Below are 25,993 nucleotides of genomic sequence, written 5' to 3'. Positions count from 1 at the left end.
GTTTAATAATCATAAGGGGAGCAGCGTGCACCTGTTTCCTCCACATACACACAGGATTTAACTCTCCCCTTTCTCTAGTAACCTTCCTGACTCCAGCAAGCGAACACTTTCTCCTCGCTGGCCCTTTAACGCTGATTTCTCCCCGTAAGTTTCACGTCTCCTTCATACTTTAAAAGATAATTTGTAGATAGACGACACACGTTAGTTGTTGGGCAAAGGAGTGTATCTCTCTGTCTGTCTGTCTGTCTGTCTGTCTGTCTGTCTGTCTCTCTCTCTCTCTCTCTCTCTCTCTCTCTCTCTCTCTCTATATATATATATATATATATATATATATATATATATATACATACATGTATAACGATGTTTTGGAAGGAGGTAAATAAAGTGCGTAAGACAAGAGAACAAATGGGAACATCAGTGAAGGGGACAAATGGGGAGGTAATAACAAGTAGTAGTGAAGTGAGAGGGAGATGGAGGGAGTATCTTGAAGGTTTGTTGAATGTGTGTGATGACAGAGTGGCAGATATAGAGTGTTTTGGTCGAGGTGGTGTGCAAAGTGAGAGGGTCGGGGAGAATGATTTGGTAAACAGAAAAGAATTAGTGAAAGCTTTGCGGAAGATGAAAGTCGGCAAGGCGGCGGGTTTGGATGGTATTGCTGTGGAATTTATGAAAAAAGAAGGTGATTGTGTTGTTGACTGGTTGGTGAGGATATTCAATGTATGTATGGTTCATGGTGAAGTGCCTGAGGATTGGCGAAATGCATGCATAGTGCCATTGTACAAAGGCAAAGGGGATAAGGTGAGTGTTCAAATTACAGAAGTATAAGTTTGTTGAGTATTCCTGGGAAATTATATGGAAGGGTATTGATCGAGAGGGTCAAAGCATGTACAGAGCATCAGATTGGGGAAGAGCAGAGTGGTTTCAGAAGTGGTAGAGGATGTGTAGATCAGGTAGGTGCTTTGCTTTGAAGAATGTATGTGAGAAATACTTAGAAAAGAAGATGGATTTGTATGTAGTATTTATGGATCTGGAGAAGGCATATGATAGAGTTGATAGAGATGCTTTGTGGAAGGCATTAAGAAAATATGGTGTGGGAGGTAAGTTGTTAGGAGCAGTGAAAGGTTTTTATCGAGGATGTAAGGCATGTGTACGAATAGGAAGAGAGGAAAGTGAGTGGTTCTCGGTGAATGTCGGTTTGCGGCAGGGGTTTGTGATGCCTCCATGGCTGTTTGATTTGTTTATGGATGGGGTTGTTAGGGAGGTGAATGTAAGAATTTTAGAGAGAGGGGAAAGTATGGAGTTTGTTGTGGATGAGAGGGCTTGGGAAGTGAGTCAGTTGTTCGCTGATGACACAGCGCTGGTGGCTTATTCGGGTGAGAAACTGCAGAAGCTGGTGACTGAGTTAGGCAAAGTGTGTGAAAGAAGGAAGCTGAGGGTAGATGTGAATAAGAGCAAGGTTATTAGGCTCAGTAGGGTTGAGGGACAAGTAAATTGGGAGGTAAATTTGAATGGAGAAAAACTGGATGAAGTGGAGTGTTTTAGATATCTGGGAGTGGATTTGGCAGCGGATGGAACCAAGGAAGCGGAAGTGAGTCACAGGGTGGGGGAGGGGGAAAAGGTTTAGGGAAGGTGGAAGGTGAGAAAGTTATGTCGGAAAGCAAGAATGGGTATGTTTGAAGTGAGACATGGACGATAGATAGGGTTGTGCGGAGAAGGGTGGATGTGTTGGAAATGAGATGTTTGAGGACAATATGTGATGTGAGGTGGTTTGATCGAGTAAGTAATGAAAGGATAAGAGAGATGTGTGGTGATAAAAAGGTTCCATATATAATAGATATTGTCCTACGTCTGTCATTGCAACTGCATGATGCCAGGCAGCCAGCACCTAATGCCGTACATCTACTAGTGATTATCGTACACCCATGTGAATGACCGTCGAAGAAGAAAGATGGTTCCGCGGCATGTCATATCTATCAAAATTCCACTTTAAGTATGATATTGTCTATCCTGTAATCACAAACTTTATGCATCAGAATTCCCCCTTTTTTTTTCTCTTTTAAATTGTTGCATTTTCCGAATTCAAATCTTGCCAGAGAAAAATGGTCGACATCAGCTACCGGTCTGTGGTGTGTATGATGGTCGCTATTGTAATGCATGGGAGGCACTTGAGTGCCACAATCGTGTCCTGTGAAGAATCTGTGCCTCTGGCTCTTCGGAAACCTCATCAACTGACCGCTCACATCTCGCTTGATCACGACTCGAAGTTTCTCGTCTCTCGTATGTGGCCCTTAAAAGGTGAGTTAGAATTGTTGTTGTGGTGTGGTGTTGCTGTTGTTTGAGCCGCAGGTTTAATTGTTTACAAAGGGGGGGGGTTAAACATTTTGCCCCTGTAGGTGTCTTATAAGTTGAACTGAGCATATATGAGAACATGTAGGAAAGCCAAACATCAGGAGACCTGATGGTCTGTGACGAGTTTCTCTGGTGGAAAATTGTAATAGTAACCTAAGTTCCTATGTTCTATAGATTGGGGAAAAGGATAGCAAAGTTGGAGGTTCCTCTCCATCCATCACTATAGATGGAGACAGGATAATAAAGCCAAAGGCTTCTTCTCACCCACAATGCTAGACGGAGAAAAGAATGATAATGAGGCCAGGATAGTGAAGCGTAAAGCACCTCCCAACCAACCATTATAGACAGAAGACAGGCTATTGAAACAAAATGCACCTTCCTACCATTATAGACAGAGAGAGGTTAGTGAAGCAAACGGTACTTCACGATTAGGTGTTCCTTAAGTAGCATGAGGTGGAAAAGGGGTTCTTAAAGCAGCATGTAGATGAGTAGGCGTTCCTTATGTAGTATGCAGACAACTAGGTGTTCCTTAAGCAGCATATGGAAGAATAGGTTATCTTAAAGTAGCATGTGTTTGGCTTGGTGTTTCTCAAGTATTTGTTTACGACTAGGCGTTCATAGGTAACATGTGGAGAATCAGGTGTTCCTAAAGTAGCATTTGGATGGATAGGTAGTCCTTCGATAGTATTTAGATGACTAGATGTTTCTGAAATACCTTGTGGATGACCAGATGTTACTAAAGGAGAATGTGGATGATTACATGTTGCTCAACTGGATGGCTATTTGAGTAGGTGTTGTGAAAGTAGCATAAAGACAACATGGTATTTTCAAGAGTAGGTTAAAGAAAGTTTAGAAATCTGTAAATTGTCATATCAATGCGCTTAAACCTGCAGGTTTACCTTGATCTCATTCATCTTGTATATATCTTCTTAATACAATACCTTTTAGATATATATTTTCTAACAAATCCTGCTCACTTATTGAGTACCATATAATATGCCACATTCTAGACAAGGAGTGGTACCTGAGGCACTGGCAAACTGGACAGTGGAATCATAGGGAGGCCTCCGACCCACCAAACACAGATCCTCACAACACGTCCTCCAACACGGACGCCTTTCCAGACAACAGCAACTCCTGGAAGCACAGTGAATTCGACACAAACGTCATCACAGACGAGGATATGCAGTAAGTGTTGCGTCACATTTCATGAGGTACCTTATAGCGTAGGAGTCACTCATTTTTTCAACTCATCGTACCCCAGTGTTAGGTGGAGGGAAATCGTAATTTTATTATGTATCTCCAACCATGGGATAAAGTTAGACCCAAGTGTAGGAGGAAGCAGAGGCGAAGTGTGACCCGGTGTGAAAAGATGACTTAATCTGCCAAAAGCGTCTGTGGTAATGAGACCATCTAGAGGAATGGAAATGAAAGTAAGCTCATCTCTTTTATTCCCAGGATGGGGCTATGTTACAGGCACTATTTATCTCAGGGTGGCTTTCTCTTCCGGAGAGTTTTTCTTTTCCTAGGAAAGCCTCCTCTTAGGGGACTTCTTTCTTCTCTGGAACGTTCCGACTTTCCGAATCTTGTAATTCCAGGATGAGTCCCACTAGCAGCTTCTTTTATTTCCCAGAGAGGCGTTGTCTTATGGGATAGACAAATTTCGAGACACTGAGAAGACAGAGAAAACGCTCTACGAGAAAAACATTTACGTCCCCAAGGACTCGTCAGCGTACAGGCACCAAAGCTTCAGGAGATTCAGTCCCATGTCTAAGATGCTCTCTACGATGGGCATCATCATGGATTACTCTACAGAAGCTATGAGTAAAAAGTACGTGGTTTGTGAGTCTCTCTCTCTCTCTCTCTCTCTCTCTCTCTCTCTCTCTCTCTCTCTCTCTCTCTCTCTCTCTACACACACACACACACACACACACACATATATATATATATATATATATATATATATATATATATATATATATATATATATATATATATACAAATATATATATTGAGAATATCCTTTTCAGATGTCATGCACCTCCACTTCAGTCTTACACACCCTTCCTCCACACACACACACACACACACACACACACACACACACGGTCGCCAAGGCTGGCACTGCTGTAGACTTGACTGGTCAAACTCGCAAAACTTCTTCTTCTTGCGAAAGCTTATGATATGGTTTTGCATATGTGTCTCATGTTTCTATCTTCCTCTCTGAATGTATTTCTCTCACCTTCAGCACGTCTCTAGTCCGTCCCTTTTTATGATTAGGGATAGATCAACCTCTCCTTTCCACGTCAATAATAGTGTTCCTCCCTCCTTTGACACTTACGTTGTATTCAAAATCCTTTTCTTCAACAAATCGACCAATACCCTCGTACACTGATATTTCAAATTTGCATTCTTTCACGTCTGTTCTATCCTCCCTTCAAACTACGTCTCGTTTTGTCTCATCTACGTTCACGAAAGTAAAAAGAATATAAGCGAATAGGATTCTTTCCTTACAGTAAAAGTGACCTAATCATGTTTCACGCCTCTAATTTCCACGCTCTTACAGTTTCTCTTTTTAAAACTCCACATAACTTTCCACTGAGGTTTTGTTAGCTCTTTAATCCCGCCAATTAATGTAGGAAGCTTGTAATCGACCCTGTTGACCACACATTACCCAAACTGCTAAGTCGACTTCAAAGAAATAGTAGTATGGTTTGGTTGGTTACTTCAACTCTAGCCTTACCGACTAACTTCAAGGGACAATTAAGACTGTCATCATCAAGTTATAACCATTAATGGTTAAATCATCAATACCTTCTTCAGGGATTCACACACACACACACACACACACACACACACACACACACACACACACACACACACACACACTCTGCAAACATATATGGCCCTGTGAAATTTGCGTTTAGATGTACATATTATTATATTCTACATTTATGCAAAAGACTGTAGTGACTTTAATACAACGTATTCACTTGAGAGAGTTGAGCCTTATGCAGTGCGTCATATTACTTCACACTTCAATCTCTTCATGTCATGCATTTCATTATGCTCAAAACAGTAAGATCAGTTGTAAAAATGGCTGTCGCTCGCTGTAGATGTATTGTTGTTCTAAGAAAAGGTGCGAAATATGCTGTGTAAGAGTACATGACATTTATAAATCTTTTCCATTTGCACACGTCTAGAGAAGTGTGTGTGTGTGTGTGTGTGTGTGGGTGTGAGTGTGTGTGGTGTGAGAGTGTGTACCCTGTGTCGTCGGTGTGTGTGTGTGTGTGTGTGTGTGTGTGTGTGTGTGTAGTGCGTGTGTGTGTGTTACGTGTGTGTGTGTGTGTGTGTGTGTGTGTGTGGCGCGCGTGTGTGTGTGTGTCGTGTGTGTGTGTGTGTGTGTGTGTGTGTGTGTGGTGTGTGTGTGTGTGTGTGTGTGTGTGTCTGTGCAGCACACAGATGTTCAGCCTTAGCAAACATATGCACTGAACAAGCGAGCGATGACGTAAGCAGATTCACTAGCTGGCCAAGCATTACATAAATGCATTATATAAATACACACACACAACACACACACATATATATCATATATATATATATATATATATATATTTAATATATATATATATATATATATAATATATATATATATATATATATATATATATATATATATATATATATATATTGGAAAGGATCTCAATTCTGCGTGTGATCAAGATATTCCTATGAGTCCACGGGAAAATGAAACGTAACAAGTAGATAACTTTATTGTTGATAAAATTTGTAAAATGAGTTTATGAACGCTCGTTGTCTGTCTTGGACAATCGCATGTTTACCAAACGGCGTCCTAGCTTCGTCTCTTCGATGTATATCAACTGACTTATATTTCTCTCTTGTGTCTTCCCTGATGATGTGATTATTGCACGAAAGCGCACTTGGGAACTTATTGTGCTTCATTTTCCCAGTGGACTCATAGGAATATATATATATATATATATATATATATATATATATATATATATATATATATGTGTGTGTGTGTGTGTGAAATACTTAACAAAACAGTAGGGTTTGTGTATGGCATTTATCAGTCTGGATAAAGCATATGGTGTATGGTAAGATTAATAGAGATCTTTAGCGGAAGGGATTACGTATACTTGGAGCGTTAGGAAAGTTATCTGAGGCAGTGAGAAATTCCAATCGAGAGTGATTTTCATTTCGAAGTGGGGAAGTGATCAAGCGACGAGGGTGTCACCGACAGCTATGAATCTGGGACTGTGAAATGTATAAACTGTAACGACAACCACCCGAGCTCGTACCGGATATCTTTCTAGTTCAGGTCGAAAGGGCAGTTCTGTGCTATTTAGGAGCTGAACAGTATTTCAAACGGTGAGGTAAGGAAGAGGGATTAAGAAGACTAATAGATATCCAAAATCGGTTTAAACTTATACTGTGTTGCTATGTAAGACTACAACGTGTGGCATAGGTTTGGATATATGGAGAGGATGAGTGATGAGAGATGAACAAAGAGGATCTATGTGATGGACGTACAGGGAGAAAATGGTAGGGGGAAGTGAAAGGATGAGATGAAGGATGAAAGGATGGAGTGATGGAGGCTTTAAGGGAGAGGGGGGGATGGAAAGGTGTGCTTCGTTGGATAGATTAAACTGGATCGAGATGATGTCAGTGTTTCAAAAAGGGTCGTATAGACGTGAAGTTAAACCACAGAGAAATATCGAGATACATAAAACTACGTGAGTAGTTTTCTTTCCTTCTCATCCTAGGGATATTAAAGAAATATTCCATAGATGTATGGCTACATATTCTGATTTATGAACGTCACTCTGGATCGGGAATCCCTTCCACTCATTTCTGATATCCACTGATGACTTTTTTTACGTGTCCTTTTCAGCCTGAAGTTGTCTAAGGAAGTGTTGACTGTGGACATGATACTGCTTGAGCAGCGGATATTCTGCGAGCCAGAGATGCTCCGGCCTGAAGCAGAACCATGCAACGCCTCCAGCCCCTACAGGACGCCAGACGGCACCTGCAATAATCTGGAGAACCCTCTCTGGGGTGCCTCTTTCACCCCACACAGGCGGGTCTTGCCCGCAGACTATGGAGACGGTACGTCCTTCACCTGGGTCTGTTATCCTACCCCATACAGTGGTAATGGTGGGTCCTGCCTTCAGATAATGGCAACGGACCTTCTTCAGTATTATCAAGTCTTCCTGGAGGGCAATCCTTGATGATACCAGGGCTTCCTAGACATTATATATATATATATATATATATATATATATATATATATATATATATATATATATATATATATATATATATATATATATATATATATATATTCATCTATTATACTTAATCGCTGTCTCCAGCGTTACCATGATTGCGCAAGGAAACAGACGAAAGAATGGCCCAACCCACCCTCATACACATGCATATACATAAACGCCCACACACGCACATATACATACCTATACATTTCAACGTATACATACATATACATACAAAGACATACACATATATACACATGTACATATTCATACTTGCTGCCCTCAACAATTCTCATCGCCACCCCGCCACACATGAAACAGCACCCCCCCCCCCCTCCCCCTACCCCGCGCAAGGTAGCGCTAGGAAAAGACAACAAAGGCCACATTCGTTCACACTAAGTCTCTAGCTGTCATGTGTAATGCATCGAAACCACAGCTCCCTTTCCACATCCAGACTCCACAAAACTTTCCATGATTTCCTCTAGACGCTTCACATGCCCTGGTTCAATCCATTGACAGCACGTCGACTCCGGTATACCACATCGTTCCAATTCACTTTATACCTTGCACACCTTTCAACCTCCTGCATGTTCAGGTCCCGATCTCTCAAAATCTTTTTCACTCCATTCTTCCACCTCCAATTTGGTCTCCCACTTCCCCTCGTTCCCTCCACCTCTGACACATATATCCTCTTTGTCAATCTTCCCTCACTCATTCTCTCCATGTGACCAAACCATTTCAATACACCCTCTTTTGCTCTCTCAACCACACTCTTTCTATTACCACACATCTCTCTTACCCTTTCATTAGTTATTCGATCAAACCACCTCACATCACATATTGTCTTCAAACATCTCATTTCCAACACATCCACCCTCCTCCGCACAACCCTATCTATAGCCTACGCTATATATATATATATATATATATATATATATATATATATATATATATATATATATATATATATATATATATTCAATGTGTGTGTGTGCGTATGTTGTTATTTGTTGCAGGAGAACTGGTGTATTTGTTATTATAGAAGCGGTGTTATAGTCATTGTTGCTACGAGAGCAGGTGTAGTCATGTGTGTTCTTACAGGAGTCAGCACCCTGCGTCGTGCAGCTGACGGAGGAGAATTGCCCAACGCTCGCTTCGTCAGCACATCCGTCAACCTTCAGACTCCCAGGAGGTCCTCCTGCATGACCATGCTCTTCACCACCTTTGGCCAGTTCATCGACCATGACCTCACCTTTACCCCCATCACCAAAGGTCAGACTCTTCCTTTTGTCCCCATCTATAAAGGTTAGACGCCTCACCTTTACCCCATCACCAAACTTTAGACTCTTCATCTTGCCTCCATCACCAAAGGTTAGACACTTCACCTTGTCCCTATCACCAAAGCTTAAACACTTCACCTTGCCTCCAATATCAAATGCCAGACACTTCACCTTGCCCCCCATTACCAAATGTCAGACACTTCACATTGCCCCCATTTCGAAAGTCTAGACACTTCACTTGCTCCCATCACCAATGGTAAGACACTGCATCTTGCCCCATCACTAAAGTTTGGACACCACCATGTCCCCATCACCTATGGTCAGAAACTTCATCTTTCACCCATCACCAAAAGTCTGACACTTCATGCTGTCCTATCACCCGAGGTAAGACACTTCACCTTGCCCCCATCACCGAAGATAAAACGCTGTACCAAATACGTGTTTAAGCGAAGGGTTAACTTCGGCACTTACAGAAGTGCTTCTGACTTGTTCACTTTGCACATAGAGTTGCTTTATGAAGTGAAACTAATCTCCATTCACGCCACCTCCACGAATATAACGCTCTCACTGCATCCGGTCCTCAATCATTCATGTAACATTTTCTTTGTAGGATGTTCATAGCCAGTAGCACTGATACGGTTTGCTATGTCTTAGTGCAGTCACAGGTAGTTACATGAAGCAGATGGTTGACTATTCCAGTCAGTCAGCTGCCCGGATGGTGTTTCCTTCTTGGGTTTTGAGCTCTGAATCTTTCCAAACATTCCATCGACTCTGCCTCAATAGGATCTTATCAAGAGCTTCATTTCGCCTCTTTCCTACTGAGGCTAAGGAATGACACTCGCTAAAATAGATAGAGTTTCAGTCTATATTCTATCGGTAATCATATCGTTTTCTTTTCTATGTATTTACGTGTTTCTTGAAGCCTTTCACAAAAATATCTTGCTAAACGTATGTATGATAAGACTAATTTCCCATACATTCTATGTATGGCTATATCATATCGACATGATAATTATATCAAGCGCCATTTACATTAACTAAGAAAAACTGAATACCTCCTCTGTCTGCTTCCAAAAGTACATTCATGTGACTCGTAGTGGTAGATAAAAAAAAAAATATCAATAAATAAGAAAGACTTTGAACAACGAGTCAGTCTGTCTGTCCACTGACCTAGATTAGTTGAAGTTGTACTTCGTCTTCAGGGTTTTGTGGTGCGTTGTGCATAGGTTCTGTTGACAGGTATAGGGTTAGAGGTGTGGTACGCATGGTGCATTACCAGTATAGTGTGATCAATGTGGTACTCCATCACGATAGCACAGTGCCCTTAGTACAATCCCTCTCTGGTGTTGCGTCTGTAGTAACCTCATTTCTCAGACACTGTGGTTATACAGGGCGCATTGACGCCTGCATATGATGGCGTGTATCATACAGGGAAGAACGGCACCTCCATCCCATGCTGTACGAAGGAGGTGACGCAAGATCCGAGTCTCCTCCACTCACAGTGTGCTCCTATCGACATCCCCGTCGACGACCCCTTCTACGGCGCCTACAGGGAGACCTGCATGGAGTTCGTCCGCTCCAGCCCCGCACATAGGTGTAATTTCGGTAAGATACAACGCACGCGGTGCTAACTGCCATGCTTGACACACACACACACACACACACAGATAACGCCTGTAAAGCTTATGTGCCACACCAACACCTTGTATCTTAACACTATGACAAAGAATGTCTCCCTCCTACCTTACACTGTTCCTCCTGGCCACGCACTATTGACATTCAATGTTACTCTTTCATGATGTTCAAGTTCACAGTGATTGCTAACTCTCACATATGCCAAGTGCGTGTACATGCCAATGTCTTGAGTGCTCAGGAAAACATGTAGGGTAGTTAACATTACCACTTGAGCACAAGAACACGACCCCTGGGGTAAGATTATGTGTCTAACCTGACCCTTAAGGTCAGGTGCCAAGCCATCGTACTCAAGGGTCCTACCGTAGTGCTAAAGAATAGATAATCACATATATATACATACATATATATATATATATATATATATATATATATATATATATATATATATATATATATATATATATATATATATATATATATATATATATATATGGCTGTGTATGTGCATATATGTGTGTGTATATGAGTGGATGGGTCTTTGTTCGTCTGTGTCTTGGCGCTACCTCACTAACGTAGGAAAAGGCGATCACGTGTGATAAAGAAAATAACAAGCATAATAATAATAATAATATCAATGATAATAATGATAACAATAATGATGGGAGCAGGGGGGCTGGAAATCCTCCCTTCTCGTTTTTCATTTTTCCAAAAGAAGGAACGGAGAAGGGGGCCAAGCAATGATAAGACATATATATATATATATGTATATATATATATATATATATATATATATATATATATATATATATATATATATAGTGAGTAGTGAGATGAGGAGGTTTAACTGTCAGTGAAAGAGAAAGGAAGGTGTATGGACAGTATCTATAGGGTAGAAGTTCTGTGAGTGGGATGAATGCAAGAGAACGGAAGGTCAACAAGAACGCTAAGAAAAGGGAAACGAAGGAGAATTGGGGTGAGAGAGCATCAATGAACTTCAAAGGGAATAAGAAAGTGATTTGTAAGGTGGTGAATTCTGTAAGGAAAACAAGAGAGAATTGGGAGCGTCTGTTAGGTTAGGTTAGATGGGGCGGTGGTGACAGGGAAACAAAAGGTTAAAAAACAATAAAGGAAAAGAAAAAGTTGAATGGGTATTGTCAAATTCTGTGAACGCGTTACAAGAAGGCGGATTTGGTGTGTTTGGGACGAGGTGGGATGCGAAATAAGAGAGTCACGGCGAAAAGACAAGAGGTAATGAAAGTCTTGTGTAAGAGGAACTGTGGCAAAACAGTGAATGGGATCCCAGATGAGCTTCTGAGGAAAGGTAGGGACAGTGCTCGTAATTGGTTAGCCAGCCTGTTGGATTTTTACATAGCTCACGAAAAGGTGTATGAGAAACGGCAAAAGGCAAATATTGTGTTCGTATGCAATGGTGAGGGGTGACCAAGAGTGACTGCTCGATTTACAGAGGTATTAGTCTACTGACTTTACCTGGTAAGGTGTGAGAGAGTGGTTGCTGGGAGGATGGCAGGATACACATACACAAAGCATCTGATTGGGAAGGTGCAATGTGGCTTCAAGAGTTGTAACAGGATGAGTGATCCAGGTGTCTGCTCTGAAAAGTTTGTGTGGGAAATATTGGGTAGAATAAAGAGAAGAACGTGTCATTTATATGAATATGGAGAATACTTATGATAGCGATGACAAAGAGGCCTTGTGGATGATGATACGAATATATGGGTTGAATGACAAATTGTTAATTGTAGTTAGGAGCTTGCACCGGCAGAGAAAGGCATATAAAAGTGTAGAAACGATGGAGAATGAATGGTTTCTTGTGAAGTTGAGTCTGCGTCAAAGATGAGAGATGTCACTGCGGTTGTTTAATCTCGTCATGGACGGGGTAGTGAAAGGGGAGGTGGGGGTTGAGAGGTCTTCAGTCTAGTTATGGACTGGGTCGTGGAATAAGTGACAAAACTACTGTACGTTGAGGGTGATGGAGACGTGGAAGATAAGTCAGTGACACTGCTTGATGCTGGTGACACTGGTGGATGCTGGCGATACAGAGAGGTGCTGGTGATACAGGGAGGTGCTGGTGATTACAGAGAGGGTGCTGGTGATTACAGAGAGGTGCTGGTAATACAGGGAGGTACTGGTTAGGCGGGTATTTGAAAATAAAGATGCCCTGGTGGCAGACTCGAAGGAGAGAAACTAAAAGATGGTCACAAAAGTTTAGGAGAATGTGTGTAAAGAGAAGCCTTGTGGGTAGAGGTGAGCAAGAGTAAGATAATAAGGTGCAGCAGAGATGTGGAACGGGTTGATCTGAATGCAAGTCTCAAAGCAGAAGACATGGAGGAAGATCTTTGATTCCCTAAGAGTGGACTTTGCTGCGGTTGCAACTATGAGAACTAAAGTGAGGCATGGGATGAGATAGGAAGCCAACATCTTGAATGCATTACGGAGTGTGTGAAAGGGGAGGTCTATGTCCATAAGGGTAGAGATGGGTATGTTCATGTGTACTGAAGTTCCGACGGAGTACTACGAATAATGCTAATCTTGGACCATGAATTCAAAGGAAAGGTAGGTGGACGAGTTAAAGGTTAGATATGTACATTAGATCAAACATGTACATGTATGTTGCAACTTGCTGGATATATGTGCGTGACTTGAATAATCTCTCACATGCTTTGGAAAGTGCGTTATGGATGAGTATTGCAAAACAGCAAATAGTTTCCTGGCTCAGGGAAATACGATGTAAACCTAAGGAAAATATTTCGACGTCTGAAAACTTTCGTTGTTGTTTGTGGCGCGCGAAACTACGTTTATCGTGTGACTCAAACTATAAACAAAAGGGAACAAAAGGGAAATGTCCTCATAAATTTTCAGGCTCTTGTTGAACAATCGGTACGAATTAGTAGGTCCTCGTGTAGTGTGGAGTAGAAAGAAAGGTCCTAATACTTGGGTAGAGAGGAAGATACTCACACTAGACAGCAGGGCAAGATCCTTACGACAAAGCAAGGGCTACAATCCTCACACTGGAGAGAATGGTCCTCATACTAGAAGGGAAAACCTCACACTCTAGAGAGGAAGTTCCTCACAGCAGAATAAAACAGAAAGTCATCACATTAGAGGGAGGAATCCTCATATTACAAGTGAAGCTCCTCACACTAGAGAGGAAGATCTTCATGCTAGTGTGGAAGTTTGTTATACTAAACTAGCAGTTCTAAGGCCTCTCCATCTCCTGCAGGACCTCGAGATCAACTGAACGAACTCACTAGCCTCCTCGACGTCTCCCAGGTGTATGGCTCCACCAAAAACGTAACCGAGGACCTGAGAACGTTCACCGATGGCCTTCTCGAGACACAAGTAGGTGCTGGTGACAATGGTGGGTGCTGGTGACAATGGTGGCTGCTGGTGACACAGATGGGTACTGGTGACAGTGGTGGGTGCTGGATGACACAGATGGGTACTGGTGACAGTGGTGGGTGCTGGTGACAGTGGTGGGTGCTGGATGACACAGATGGGTACTGGTGACAGTGGTGGGTGCTTATGACAGTGGTGGGTGTTGGTGACACAGATGGGTACTGGTGACAGTGGTGGGTGCTTATGACACAGGCAGTTGCAGGTGACACAGATGGGTGCTGGTGACGGAACCAGGCGCTGACGAGATACTGATGGGTATTGATGAGCTTTGGTGTCTGCTGGCGCGACACTGCTGTTGAGGTCAGTGACTACTGATGATGTAGGCACGAGTCACCATTCTGTACAATCATTGCGGCTTGCATCTCACCTACACCTCGTTCCTCAGCTGTCGACGAACGGGCAAGAGCTACTCCCACCCTCCACCGACATGAACGAAGATTGCAACACCAAGGAACAAACGCTTCAAGGGAAACTGTGCTTCAAAGCAGGTTGGTGTCAAGAGTTGTTGCTTCCCTTCACACTCAAGGAGGCATTAGATAAATTTTGTATTTCTAGATCGTTCAATGATCAAGTGAATTACAGAGTTCAAATGGCAATTTCGTAATGAGATATGAAGTGTTGGGAAGGAGATGAGAAACGAGTGTGCCAGCAGTTAATTAGTGCAGGGGAAGAAGCAGATACCCAACCCTTTATTTGCCAGTGGCCATGGAGTGATCTTGTGACGAGGTAGCTTGCTGAGTATCACTTGGTCTAGGTGGGGGCGCATGAGCAGCCAGTTCAACACAAACCAATGTCTGTAGAGGAGGGGAAAATGAACCAACAGTGAAATGTGCCGTAGTAGAAAATGGATCAAATTCTGAAAGCAGACTGGGTTGCTAAATCGGATTGTATCGGCCTCAACTCTCTTTAGGGAGAGCCTTATCAGATGTGAGTGCAGTACGCCATACATGACCGAATCACTCCTTTGTATATTTGGAATGATTCTTCAGAGGAGTGGAATATTCGAACTGTGGATAACAAAATATTCCTCTTTTTCAGAAGCAAACATGGCCATTTGTGTCTTGTCAGGTTTTCAGGTCAGAATAGATGTCACGATGGTATCAGGTATGTGTACTGTGTTCAGAGGTGGAATTATATAGAGCTAGAACAGGAGGCGGAAGGGATCGAGCTGTGCAAAGTCTTGCCAGACCAGAATCTGAGCAGTAATGAGCTACATAAGACAATCACTGTCCACTGGACACTCAGGAATGTTTCGCACACAAATGAACCTTCATTTCTATCGAGAACCACCTGGGTGCATATGAGTTCGAAGTGTGACTCTGAAATAAGATGCCCGTATTTTGTGAGTTATTATAGCTTTGCAACAGTGATCTATTACCTAGTATTGCCTCAGGTCGACCGTGAAATGGGTGAACTGGTAACTAAGCAAGTTCTCTTATTTCCTGGTGGACCTGAGGTACAGTTAACGATCGATCACTAGAGCGATCGTTACCTGTACCACTACCTAGTTATGACGATGCTTACCACACGCCTGGGGCAGTTAACGATCGATCACTAGAGCGATCGTTACCTATACCACTACCTAGTTATGACGATACTTACCACACGCCTGGGGAGGCTGCCACTTAGATCCATCGCTCTTACAGGCGATGTTCGGGTGAACGAACAGATAGGGCTGGCTGTGCTGACAACAATCTTAGTACGGGAGCACAACCGCCTGGCCAGAGGTCTCAAGCAACTCAACCCTTCCTGGGACGACGAAAGGCTCTACCAGGAGGCCAGGAGGATCGTCGTTGCCCAGATGCAGCACATCACTTACAACGAGTACCTACCACTGGTCGTGGGTGGGTGAGAGAGAGGGAGACCATGGATGTGTGTGTGGATATACGCTTTTCATTACTCATAGCTACTATAGAGGTATTTCCTCACACCTTTTCTAACTCGGTTTTAACCAATTTCTTCTTGTGCCCCGTAGTTGAGCAGTTCCGGTGTGTTAATACATTATCTCTGATGACCCACAGCTTCTGAAGAAGTATTTCCTTACAACTCTCCTAACTCGTTGTTGAATTACTTTCTTATTATGTCTTTGACTTGAGCACTTCCTGCTTACTTCGAAGTGATCATTATCCTCGCTACTGAATCGATTAGAAATTTTGAAAGCTATTATACTGCCTCCCTTTCCCCTCTCTCCCTTCCTTAGTGGGTTCATCCATACCATCTGGCCTCACTTACATCAAGTATTGTCTTTTTTGTGTCCACCGTTTAAGCTTTTGCCTTTTCCTTGTCAACTGATTAAATTGGCGTTGCACACCCTAATTTGAGTATGATAAATGCTTTGGATTTCTTCTGAACATTTAAAAGACATTATTATCCTGCTATAAACGACATGTCTCTCTTTTGATTTCTCCAAATGTGTTGTTCTAGATACAGTCTGGATGCTAAAGCCAAATCTTCGTTACTTTTCCCCCCGTAGATTTCTGAATATTACCCCCCTGCCGGATGAGCATCCGTACAGTTCACTGCTGTCCACACTGTGGGTCTGGCAGGGACGAATGACGTCAAACATATACGTAGACGAGTTAACGTATGCCTGTAGAGTGTCGTAATTCGGAATGCTCATTCCTGCCTTCTGTCAGTGTTCTAGTATCATGTTGAAAACTTATCCATGTATGATTAAAGCCCTTACAAGTCCATTACTCAGGTCAGGAACTATAGCGTGACGAACAGTAATATTGGCTGGCCAACTATATATAAAAAAAAAAAAAAATAGCTCATTCTGAGTTCTCAAATTTGCAACATCAGAAAAAAAAACCCATTGTAATCCCTTTCGAACATTTGTAAATGCCGTATTCACCAATGTTGATGGACAATATACGTAAACGGCTCTATCAAAAGACTGCATATTTTGACGATAAACCAAGAATCTTTTACAAAAGAGAAAACCCCAGATAAAGCTTCCTAAACACTCAAACTTTTGTTAATCACCAATATTCCATTGGCCTTTCGCGAATGAAGTCTTGAGGATCTTGTCTTGTTATGTTCTTTTTGTAAGTCATACTGACGAAGTGTTACGTGTCCTGGATATATGAACCTTCGTTGTCTCTACGTTCCCGAGGCCCTTTTACTGGAGGATTTCTTCTAGGAAACCTAGATTTCTAAACTTAAGCAATGTTTAGGATCTCGCCTTATGCAAATTGATTTGACTCAAGACATGTTTGGCAGGGCCTGGCATCATGAAGAGCCTTGGACTACTTCCTCAAGGAGATGGCCAACACACTGAAGATTACGACCCCACCATTCACCCTGGGGTCTCCAACGAGTTCGCCTCGGCTGCATTCCGCTTCGGCCACAGTATGATCCCGGTGAGGGATACACTTCACGTGGGCGGTGGGTGGGTTCGTGGATAAGTGTGGATGGAGGGGTTGTGGACGAGTATGAATAGTCATTGTGAATGAGGACTGTAGATGCACGAGTGGCAGTGAAGGATGATGAGTAACCATAAGCGGGAGTTGATGTGCTTTAGCTCTGTTTGTTTGGAATATGTGTGTGTGTGTGTGTGAGTGTGTGTGTTTGTGTGTGTGTGAGTGTGTGTGTGTGTGTGTGTGTAAGGGGGAATGGGGGTTTGGACTGCGAAGGAAGATACAAGCGGAGAGTGTAGATATCATATACATGAATAAGTACATAGATAAACAAATAAATGAAATATATATATATATATATATATATATATATATATATATATATATATATATATATATATATATATACATATATATATATATATATATATATATATATATATATATATATATATCAAGGGAGATACGAGGAAAAAATATACCAGTCAGTTGATATACGAGTCTGACAACATGCGTATCACAAAATCTATTATAAGGACAGGAAAGGGAACTGTTCAAAAACTTTATCAACAACATAGTAATCCTGTTTGTATAGACCTTCACTAACATTAATCTTACAATTCTTCGTGTATTAAATTTCATAAAGAATCGTAACATTAATACCAGTGAAGGTCTATACAAATTGGATAGTTTTATTGCTGATAAAAATTGCAAACAGTTCTCTTCCATGTCCACATAGTAAATCAATGATACGCATGTTGCCAGACTTGAACGCACCCGACCTCCATTCGGGTAGTCACTTGTTTACCAAATAGCATCCTAGCTACGTCTGTTCCTTGTATATCAACTGACTGGTATATTTCTCTCTTATGTCTCCCCTGATGATGTGATTATTATACGAAAGTGCACTTGGGAACTTATCGTGTTTCATTTCCCCGTGGATTCAAAGGAATTTTTTTGATCACGCGCCCAATTGTGATTATTTCCAATATATATATATATATATATATATATATATATATATATATATATATATATATATATATATATATTCCTGTGTTTGTTTGTGTGTGTGTATGTGTGTGTGTACTGATACCAGTTCTGACCGGGATGATCAAGATACATTGTTCAATGTCTCACTTTTGGGTCCAGACTAACATGCTGGAGGTTAAAGCCAACGGTACAACCACCGCACAAAGCCTGAACAGTGTGATCTTCAAACCCTTCGCCATATACACTTCGGGCTTCTCCGTGAGGAACGTGCGAGGTCAAGCAGCGCAAAGCGTCCCCGTGGTCGACACCCTCTTCACGCTCGAGGTGGGTAGAGAACCTCTCTCTCTCTCTCTCTCTCTCTCTCTCTCTCTCTCTCTCTCTCTCTCTCTCTCTCTCTCTGTCTCAAATCCTTCCTCCACTGTGATTTTTTTTTTTTTTTGAATAACCTTCTACTTCTTCCGGCTGCCTTAAGTTCTTTCGTGTGTGAAATTTATGTGGTTCACTTTCCCATCCTTCCCCACATTCTTAAGATCATATACCGTCGACCTATTGGCACTTTTGATAAGCAGCTCTTTCGAGTCATTGCTCAGCGACTTGGCAACGACGGTGTGACCTTGCGGTATGAGAGCCTGACAGTCAAGTCAAAGGCCATCATACATCAGGATTGTGTCTTCGAGCCCAGTGGTCGTAAAGCAGTGTTGAGCGGTAGCACCAGTCATACAAACGTCGTAGTGTCTAAAAAGTCTTCATGAAATTTACGTTTTGAACTCTTATTTCAAATTCAGTCCTTGGCAATGCCGGCGAAACAGATGATCAGGTATTATATCTTGACTCACTGGGGGCTGGCAGGTGACTGGCAAGCTCTTCCGGATGAAGAAGCAGTTTGGGCTGGATCTTGTGGCCTTCAACATCCATCGCGGCCGTGACCACGGCATCCCCGGCTACAACGCCGTCAGAAGAGCCTGTGGCCTTCCCAACGTCTCCACTTTCAAACAGCTGGCCAAGTACTTCGACCCCCAAATTCTCCGCATCATCAAAAATATATACAGGTCAGATCTCATTCCTTGTGCTCTCTGCAAATCACCTCATTTCTTTCCATGGACCTCACAATACACCCACTCTTCATTCTTCCCCGAAACTCGACAGCTCTTCTCATTAACTCGGGAGCTTGGCTAAGATTCCGTGGCCAAATGTTTGCAACAAATCTAATCATTCCACTAACGCAGCAACAATGACTTCGTCTGCTTTTATCATCAACAAAATGTTAGGTGAACTGCGTGATTACAGTTGGTTTGATAAGCTTGGTTTGATCACAATTACCTTCATATCAGTTGCGATGATGATATCATAGCACACTCTGTGTTCGATTTGGTCGAACTAGAATCACTTGAGCAATCAGGGACTTCTAGGATGAAGGAATATGTCAGGTTAATATACTCATTATGTGGTGTCCTGCATTGGGGAAAAGGAATGCTACTTTCTCCTCAGTCTTTATACTTCTGTGAGATATGTGATGGATGCTCTTGTGATCATGGACATTCCTGATGATGTGTTGTTCATATGGATCTGTTTAGGACAGAAACACTCGAGGAAAAACAAGGACTGGCCGACCTTTGAAATTTCTCATCATTCATAATTATACACAACTGCTCTTAGTAATTCATGTTGTATGATTAGCATTTTTTTTTCTCCAGGACAAGTGAATATGTGTTTTCTTCATTTTTCTTTTCTGTTTCAGAAGCGTGAATGACATAGACCTGTTCGTTGGAGGTCTGGCGGAGAAGCCAGTACCGGGCGGTCTGTTAGGTCCCACTTTCGTTTGTCTCATTGCTGACCAGTTCCTTAGGCTCAAGATAGCGGACCGCTTCTGGTACGAGTACAAGGGCAGCTCGGGATCCTTCACCACAGGTGAGGCAGAAGGCCATTGGGCCATTGTTGGCGTATGTGTGAGAACATTTAGTATCTAGAACATTTCTCACGGACGCTGGGGGGTTCTACTACGCTACTTTCCCATCTTTCTTGTACTGTATCACCTGGAAGTCTCCATTCCATCTTGTTTTGAGCACTACCTTCATCAGGTGAGACTCACCATTGACGGCCTCTTACCCTTCCAGACCAGTTGAGGGAAATCCATCAGGTGTCTTTGGCGAGGATCATTTGCGACAACTTGCCAAAGATCAGTTCCATCCAGCGATGGCCTTTGGAGGTGACCAGTGCCTTCAACCCCGTGTTACAATGCTCCTCCAAGTGCATCCCCAAGTTCAGCCTCTACCACTGGAGGGAGTAGCAGTTCCTCAGACTATCTCTTAGTTCAGTCTCATCCATTGGAAGGTCCAGAAATTTCTTCAGTAATCCTCAAGTTCAAGTGCATCACTGGAAGATCTGGCAGCTCCTCAAACTGCTGCATCACTGGAAAATCTAGCAGCTCCTCATACCATCTGCGTGTCTTAGTTGCACCACTGGAAGATATAGGAACTCCTTAGATCATCCCAAGGTTCAGCCTCATCCATCAGGAAGTCTACCAGCATGTTAAACTACTCTCTAATTCTTTCCATGTCACCAATTGGATAAATGAACGCTTCGATCCAAAACATCGACCCTTCCCTTTCGAAGACTGGAAGATTATCCAATGGATATAGTCAAATAGATATTCAAGAAATTGTCAATGAGTATCAACAAATGTTAGGTACAACATTGAGCAAATGAGGATTTAAACAGCCTTTAGATAACATAAGAATTTCATATAAAAGTTAAAGAAAGACGCAGGTGAAGTTCGTCAGTCATATGGAACGACGACAGGGGCTCTGTAAGAGAAATAGGCTACGGCAGAGCTCGGGGTCTTCTAACCAAGTGACTGTCTTCGCTGAAGACGAAAAGAAACACATTCAAAGCAAAAACGCCTTGAGCACGGCGGTACGACCTTGACCTCGTAGGTTAGACTCATTAAGACGACAATATGACTTCCGACCATGATGGTAAGAGACGATGAACCACGACTATACAACCTCTGACCACGATATTATGGACTGGTAACCACCACAGTATGACCCTGGACCCCGATGAGTGTACGACCCTTGGAGCAAGATGGTGGATGAGATGGCCCGACCTCTTTCATGACATCTTTTTTTTCCTTGGAAAAAGTCTCTGATGACTTTGTCATTTAGAGTCGTCCTTCCAAGGGGAAAAAAGTGATAACTTGAATGACATTTTTAGGGGTAGCTTTCTCATTGCTCCACAGACACAGCGTGGGTCTCTCATTGGTCCACAGACACAGCGAGTGTCTCTAATTGGTCCACATACATGAAAAAAAAATAGAACCTCTGTATTTGACCTTTCTCACATGTGTATGCATTGTTCTCTTATATATATTTCTTTTGTCGCGTCAGTTTGTGGGACAAGAATCATAAATTAAAGAAAAATCATCAAGTCCACTTTGATCGTTTTGGAGATAGGCAGGCTTCCAAAAAAATGACCACCTGGTCCCTCACTCGTCTATATCGGTTGACGTATGATCATTTACGTCACCTAAGTGTAGACGTGGCTCGTAGAAAACAGATGGAGGAATCTATTTACCACTCCCAGCTAAACTGGTAACAAAGTCACACAAAATAGATTCAGAAGCACAGTGTTAAGTCTGCTCTTACAGGTACACAGAGAGATATGAATATACTTGGGTCTTCCCTAGAACGATGTTTTCACTCTCTATCCCAGAGCCTCTCCCACACGCTTACTCACTCATGCACACATAGATAAGATCTTCGTGAGGACTATCATTAGCTGAATGAAAATATACGTCCATCGAACGGAAAGTGATATATTCTTTAGATATTCATACAATTCCTTTTAAAAATCGTGCATTCTGATGTTTACGTTCATATACCATCATGCTCCTGTAGTGAGTGTGACTGAGCTGAGGGTTACGTAGAAGTGAACACCACATTTAGTCTTCCCAGTGATAACAGCTCTACGCACGTAATAAAATCCCAACAAATGAAAAAAAGAATATTTTGACGAAAATTATCTACAAACAAACGAAAAAAAAAGTAATGGAGAGAAAAAAAATATGTCATTTTGCTTGTTACAGAAACACAGATTCACGATGTCTTGTTCTGGTTTTGATATGGTTTGCCTCCATCACTTCAGTCATATGTTGAGAAGTTACCAGAAGCAGGGGAGAGAAGCAGGCTCCTCTGTAAGATGAGGACGACCAGACCATTGTGCAAACTCCTCTTCCGCTTTCTAGCTGAAGACCCTCAGAGGCTGCCACCTGAAGTTGGTAAAGACCTATTGGCAAATGGCGCTCGGGGCGGCGTTTGGAGAACTTGCAGATTGAGACGCGCAACTTCGCCAAGAGCTCCTCCAGTCACTGGCTTTCAGCGCTGGCTGCCTCGACCGAACAATGGGACGGTGATAGTCATCAAGGCAGTGTCATCACTGAAGATAACAAATATGCACCATTTACAATACAAAGAAGTCTCACAAGATCAAAGACTTTTTTTCTTCGATGATGATTGAGAAACATATTCGATATTTATCATCATGCCTTCCTATTGAGTCCAACGTATAGATATTCTTTTCCTTTTTTGGCAACGAGTTTTGAGATTAATCCCTGTCCACAGTATGTGTTCTAAGTATCAAAATCATCTTCGTGAGACTAGATTGAATTCTTTTTGTAAATCTTATTCCCTTTCTACGAGGGAGACTTAGTGTTTCATTACAAGACCAACCATCCATTTGCTGAGCAGCTTTCTCAAGATTAGACACAAGTTTCTTAAAGGAACGACCGACGTGGCTAAAAGCACGAGCGTCTCTCCATCTTGTGTCCCAGTTACAGAGTCTTGAGTCAGTCGGCTGTGTTGCACGTCAGACTGTGGCGGACTTTGGCGCTTTTGCTGCTCCGAGGGTTTGAATTTTTGTTGGTAAGAGATACTCGGTTTCCGATGGTCTGGTAAAGTTAGCATTAATTCGTCCAGGGAGGATTGGGCTTTTGTTATTCCAGTGGAATTGGCTTTTGTTGGTCAGTGGACAGTGCCAGTAATACAGATAGTATGTGACAAATGGACATGGCCTTTGATGGTTAGTGAACAGTGCACGTAACCCAGTGTGTGGCAGGTTATTAGATATACAATACAGTATTTTTAGCGTATGACATAATTCCAGGAAGGACAATAATTTCATTAAGGGATCTACTTATTTCTTACCAGCTCAGCAACAAGGTCGTTTTCATGTATAATGAATCTCATTATGTAGTTTGAAGATAGATAGATACTGAGTTCATATGAGGTAAAGTGAAACCACTTCTGAAACTCTGATTATACTTATTTGTCTGTGGAATTAATATCATAATGTGTTATCATTGTCTTGTTATCGTTATCTTATATGAAGCCGAATAAGAGGGGTGGGAGCGGAGAAGGGGGATGGATATCTTACCCTCCTGTATCATCCATTTTGAAGAACAGGAACAGAATAGTGAGCCCAGAGAGAATTTCTCTTCCAAAACTCAATCGCTTTTACCTAAAGTTAACTCGCCAAGGCAAGAGAGGTAAATCCGTGTAGAAAATCTTAATCATTACGTCCTGGTGGTTCTGGTGATGAAGAAGAAAAAAGAATCGTCTAACGCCTCCTTTCGCCATTTCATGATATCACATAGAATTCGACCACTCGTAAATATGAAAAGAAAAATGCGATTTTTGAAGAAACTCCACCAGTCCTTCCCACCCACAGCAAGCCTCTGAACATGTGAGTCACATGAGCTGCCTCGATTTTTATCATCTGCTGTTCTAAGTCCAAAGGCGTTAAACTATAGTGAGTCACCTCAAAGTTGTTCTTTTTGATCACATCTTCCTGAGTAAAGCAAAGGCCTTAGAGGTCCATCTTTTTTCCTGGTGTCGAAGCAATTACCGTCGCCTCCATCATCGCTCGCCACACTAATAAGCTTTACAGGATTCTTTTACTTACGCTGCAGGGTACCGCAAGGGGTGAGGCTGGGGGGGTCTATGATATTTTCTTTTTCCCTTCTCGTATAATCACACTGTCAGGACACTGTGATCATACGAGGGCGCCTGGCATCGTAATTTCCGTTTCCTTGTAGTTTTACCCACATTGATTTAAGAGTACATCGCCCCTCACCTCAAGCTTATTTCCTTCAACACTCTGGGGTGAAGGAAGAATCATGTGCCTCAGTTCACAGGCCACGGCAAGTTGCACAGGTGACTCGGTACAATCCCTTTCCTGAGCACTACCTTCACCCTTCGTGTTCGCTCACCCTCGCCTGGCTTTGGAAGGAGAGGGCGTCTGAGGTGATGATCTACGACACGTTTATCACCGATGGTTTAACTGCTGCTGATAGCCAAGGCCCGAATACGTTCTTGTTTGTCCCCTTCTCGCCTGATTTCGTCTTTGCCTCTGGCTAATCAATTTGGGTAGGAGGAGGGGTCAGCAAGCCTCTGCCTTCTGTATGGGTTAATCAATTAGGGTAGGAGGAGGGGTCAGCAAGCCTCTGCCTTCTGTATGGGTTAATCAATTAGGGTAGGAGGAGGGGTCAGCAAGCCTCTGCCTTCTGTATGGGCTAATCAATTAGGGCAGGAGGAGGGGTCAGCAAGCCTCTGCCTTCTGTATGCTTGCGGGGTTGGGGCTGAGGATTTCAGTTTTAGACAACCAGGTCCTATCCCACATGGCTATTTGTCCTTCATCAGTACCATGGACATACTAGGGACGGTATGACAGTAAAAGGTTGATAGAAAGATAGACTGGATATGGTTTCTGTTAACAGTTCTCTACGGTCTCCATTTACCACTAACCTCACTAGTTTTCCGTCATTTAGAACATAGAATTTCAATCCATCTTTTTTTCCTCATTTTCATTCCATTTTCCCCCGTTTTCTTGGTTACTGTCTCATCACCACAATACTCGTTGCTTGGAGCAGATATTACCAGACGAGATCCAACTTGCTTTTGCCGTATCTTATTATCTTGGATACCTTATGCTGATCTCTTTCCAAATTTGAATGTATCGTTTATTACTGAAGTGCATTTTCTCTCGGAGTAACCTGCAGTTTCCCGCTAAGAAAACAAGTGAATGTGTTACAATCATTTACTACAACCATACGTATATCTTAATTCCGTACTGCCATCGGAGCTTAGGCTCATTTGCACGACGAATACTTTTCTTTAAATATGATTTTGAGATCTCTAATATATATACTAACATACTTCGGCTATCTTCCATAGAAAATTGATGTCCTTCGGTTATCTACCTACTGGAAACTGATTTCATTCGCCTATCTCCTACGGGAAATTAATCCCATCTGGTTATCTCCTATCATTCGGTAATCTCCTATAGAAAACTGATATCATTCGATTATCTCCCACAAAAGACTAATTTCACCTACATTATTCACTTGTACGACTGACCATGTGTGATCACTCCAACACAGTATGTCTCTTGTACTTCCCACCCTTGAATTCAGTTCAGTGATTCTATTTGCCTGATGTCTTTTCAGACTTTCCAATGATGCGTTTGACTGTCTTTATAATACTATAGGTCGAGCTACAGCCGACCTCTTCAGATGGAAGTTGCACCTGTTGCAATGACCTAATCTAATGAGGGTCCTGTGTATGTGTGTGTGTGTGTGTGTGTGTGTGTGTGTGTGTGTGTGTGTGTG

At 42.3% G+C, this 25,993-nt stretch overlaps 1 protein-coding gene across 1 annotated transcript; it reads left to right on the top strand.

Annotated features, from left to right (window-relative positions):
* LOC139760131 (salivary peroxidase/catechol oxidase-like) lies at positions 1–25,993 on the top strand. Its single transcript, XM_071683015.1, has 15 exons — positions 1–144; positions 2,094–2,295; positions 3,360–3,537; positions 3,983–4,180; positions 7,268–7,482; positions 8,748–8,918; positions 10,358–10,531; positions 13,803–13,921; positions 14,364–14,466; positions 15,625–15,822; positions 17,201–17,340; positions 18,490–18,654; positions 19,180–19,379; positions 20,069–20,238; positions 20,445–25,993. The coding sequence occupies exons 2-15, from the start codon at positions 2,100–2,102 to the stop codon at positions 20,615–20,617; spliced, it is 2,400 nt and encodes a 799-aa protein (XP_071539116.1). The 5' UTR covers positions 1–144; positions 2,094–2,099; the 3' UTR covers positions 20,618–25,993.

The sequence above is a fragment of the Panulirus ornatus genome, chromosome 35 (assembly GCF_036320965.1).
Source record: "Panulirus ornatus isolate Po-2019 chromosome 35, ASM3632096v1, whole genome shotgun sequence".
In the NCBI taxonomy this organism is placed as follows: domain Eukaryota; kingdom Metazoa; phylum Arthropoda; class Malacostraca; order Decapoda; family Palinuridae; genus Panulirus; species Panulirus ornatus.
The sequence above is the reverse complement of the archived record's forward strand: the minus strand, read 5'-3'. Positions and strand labels throughout refer to the sequence as shown.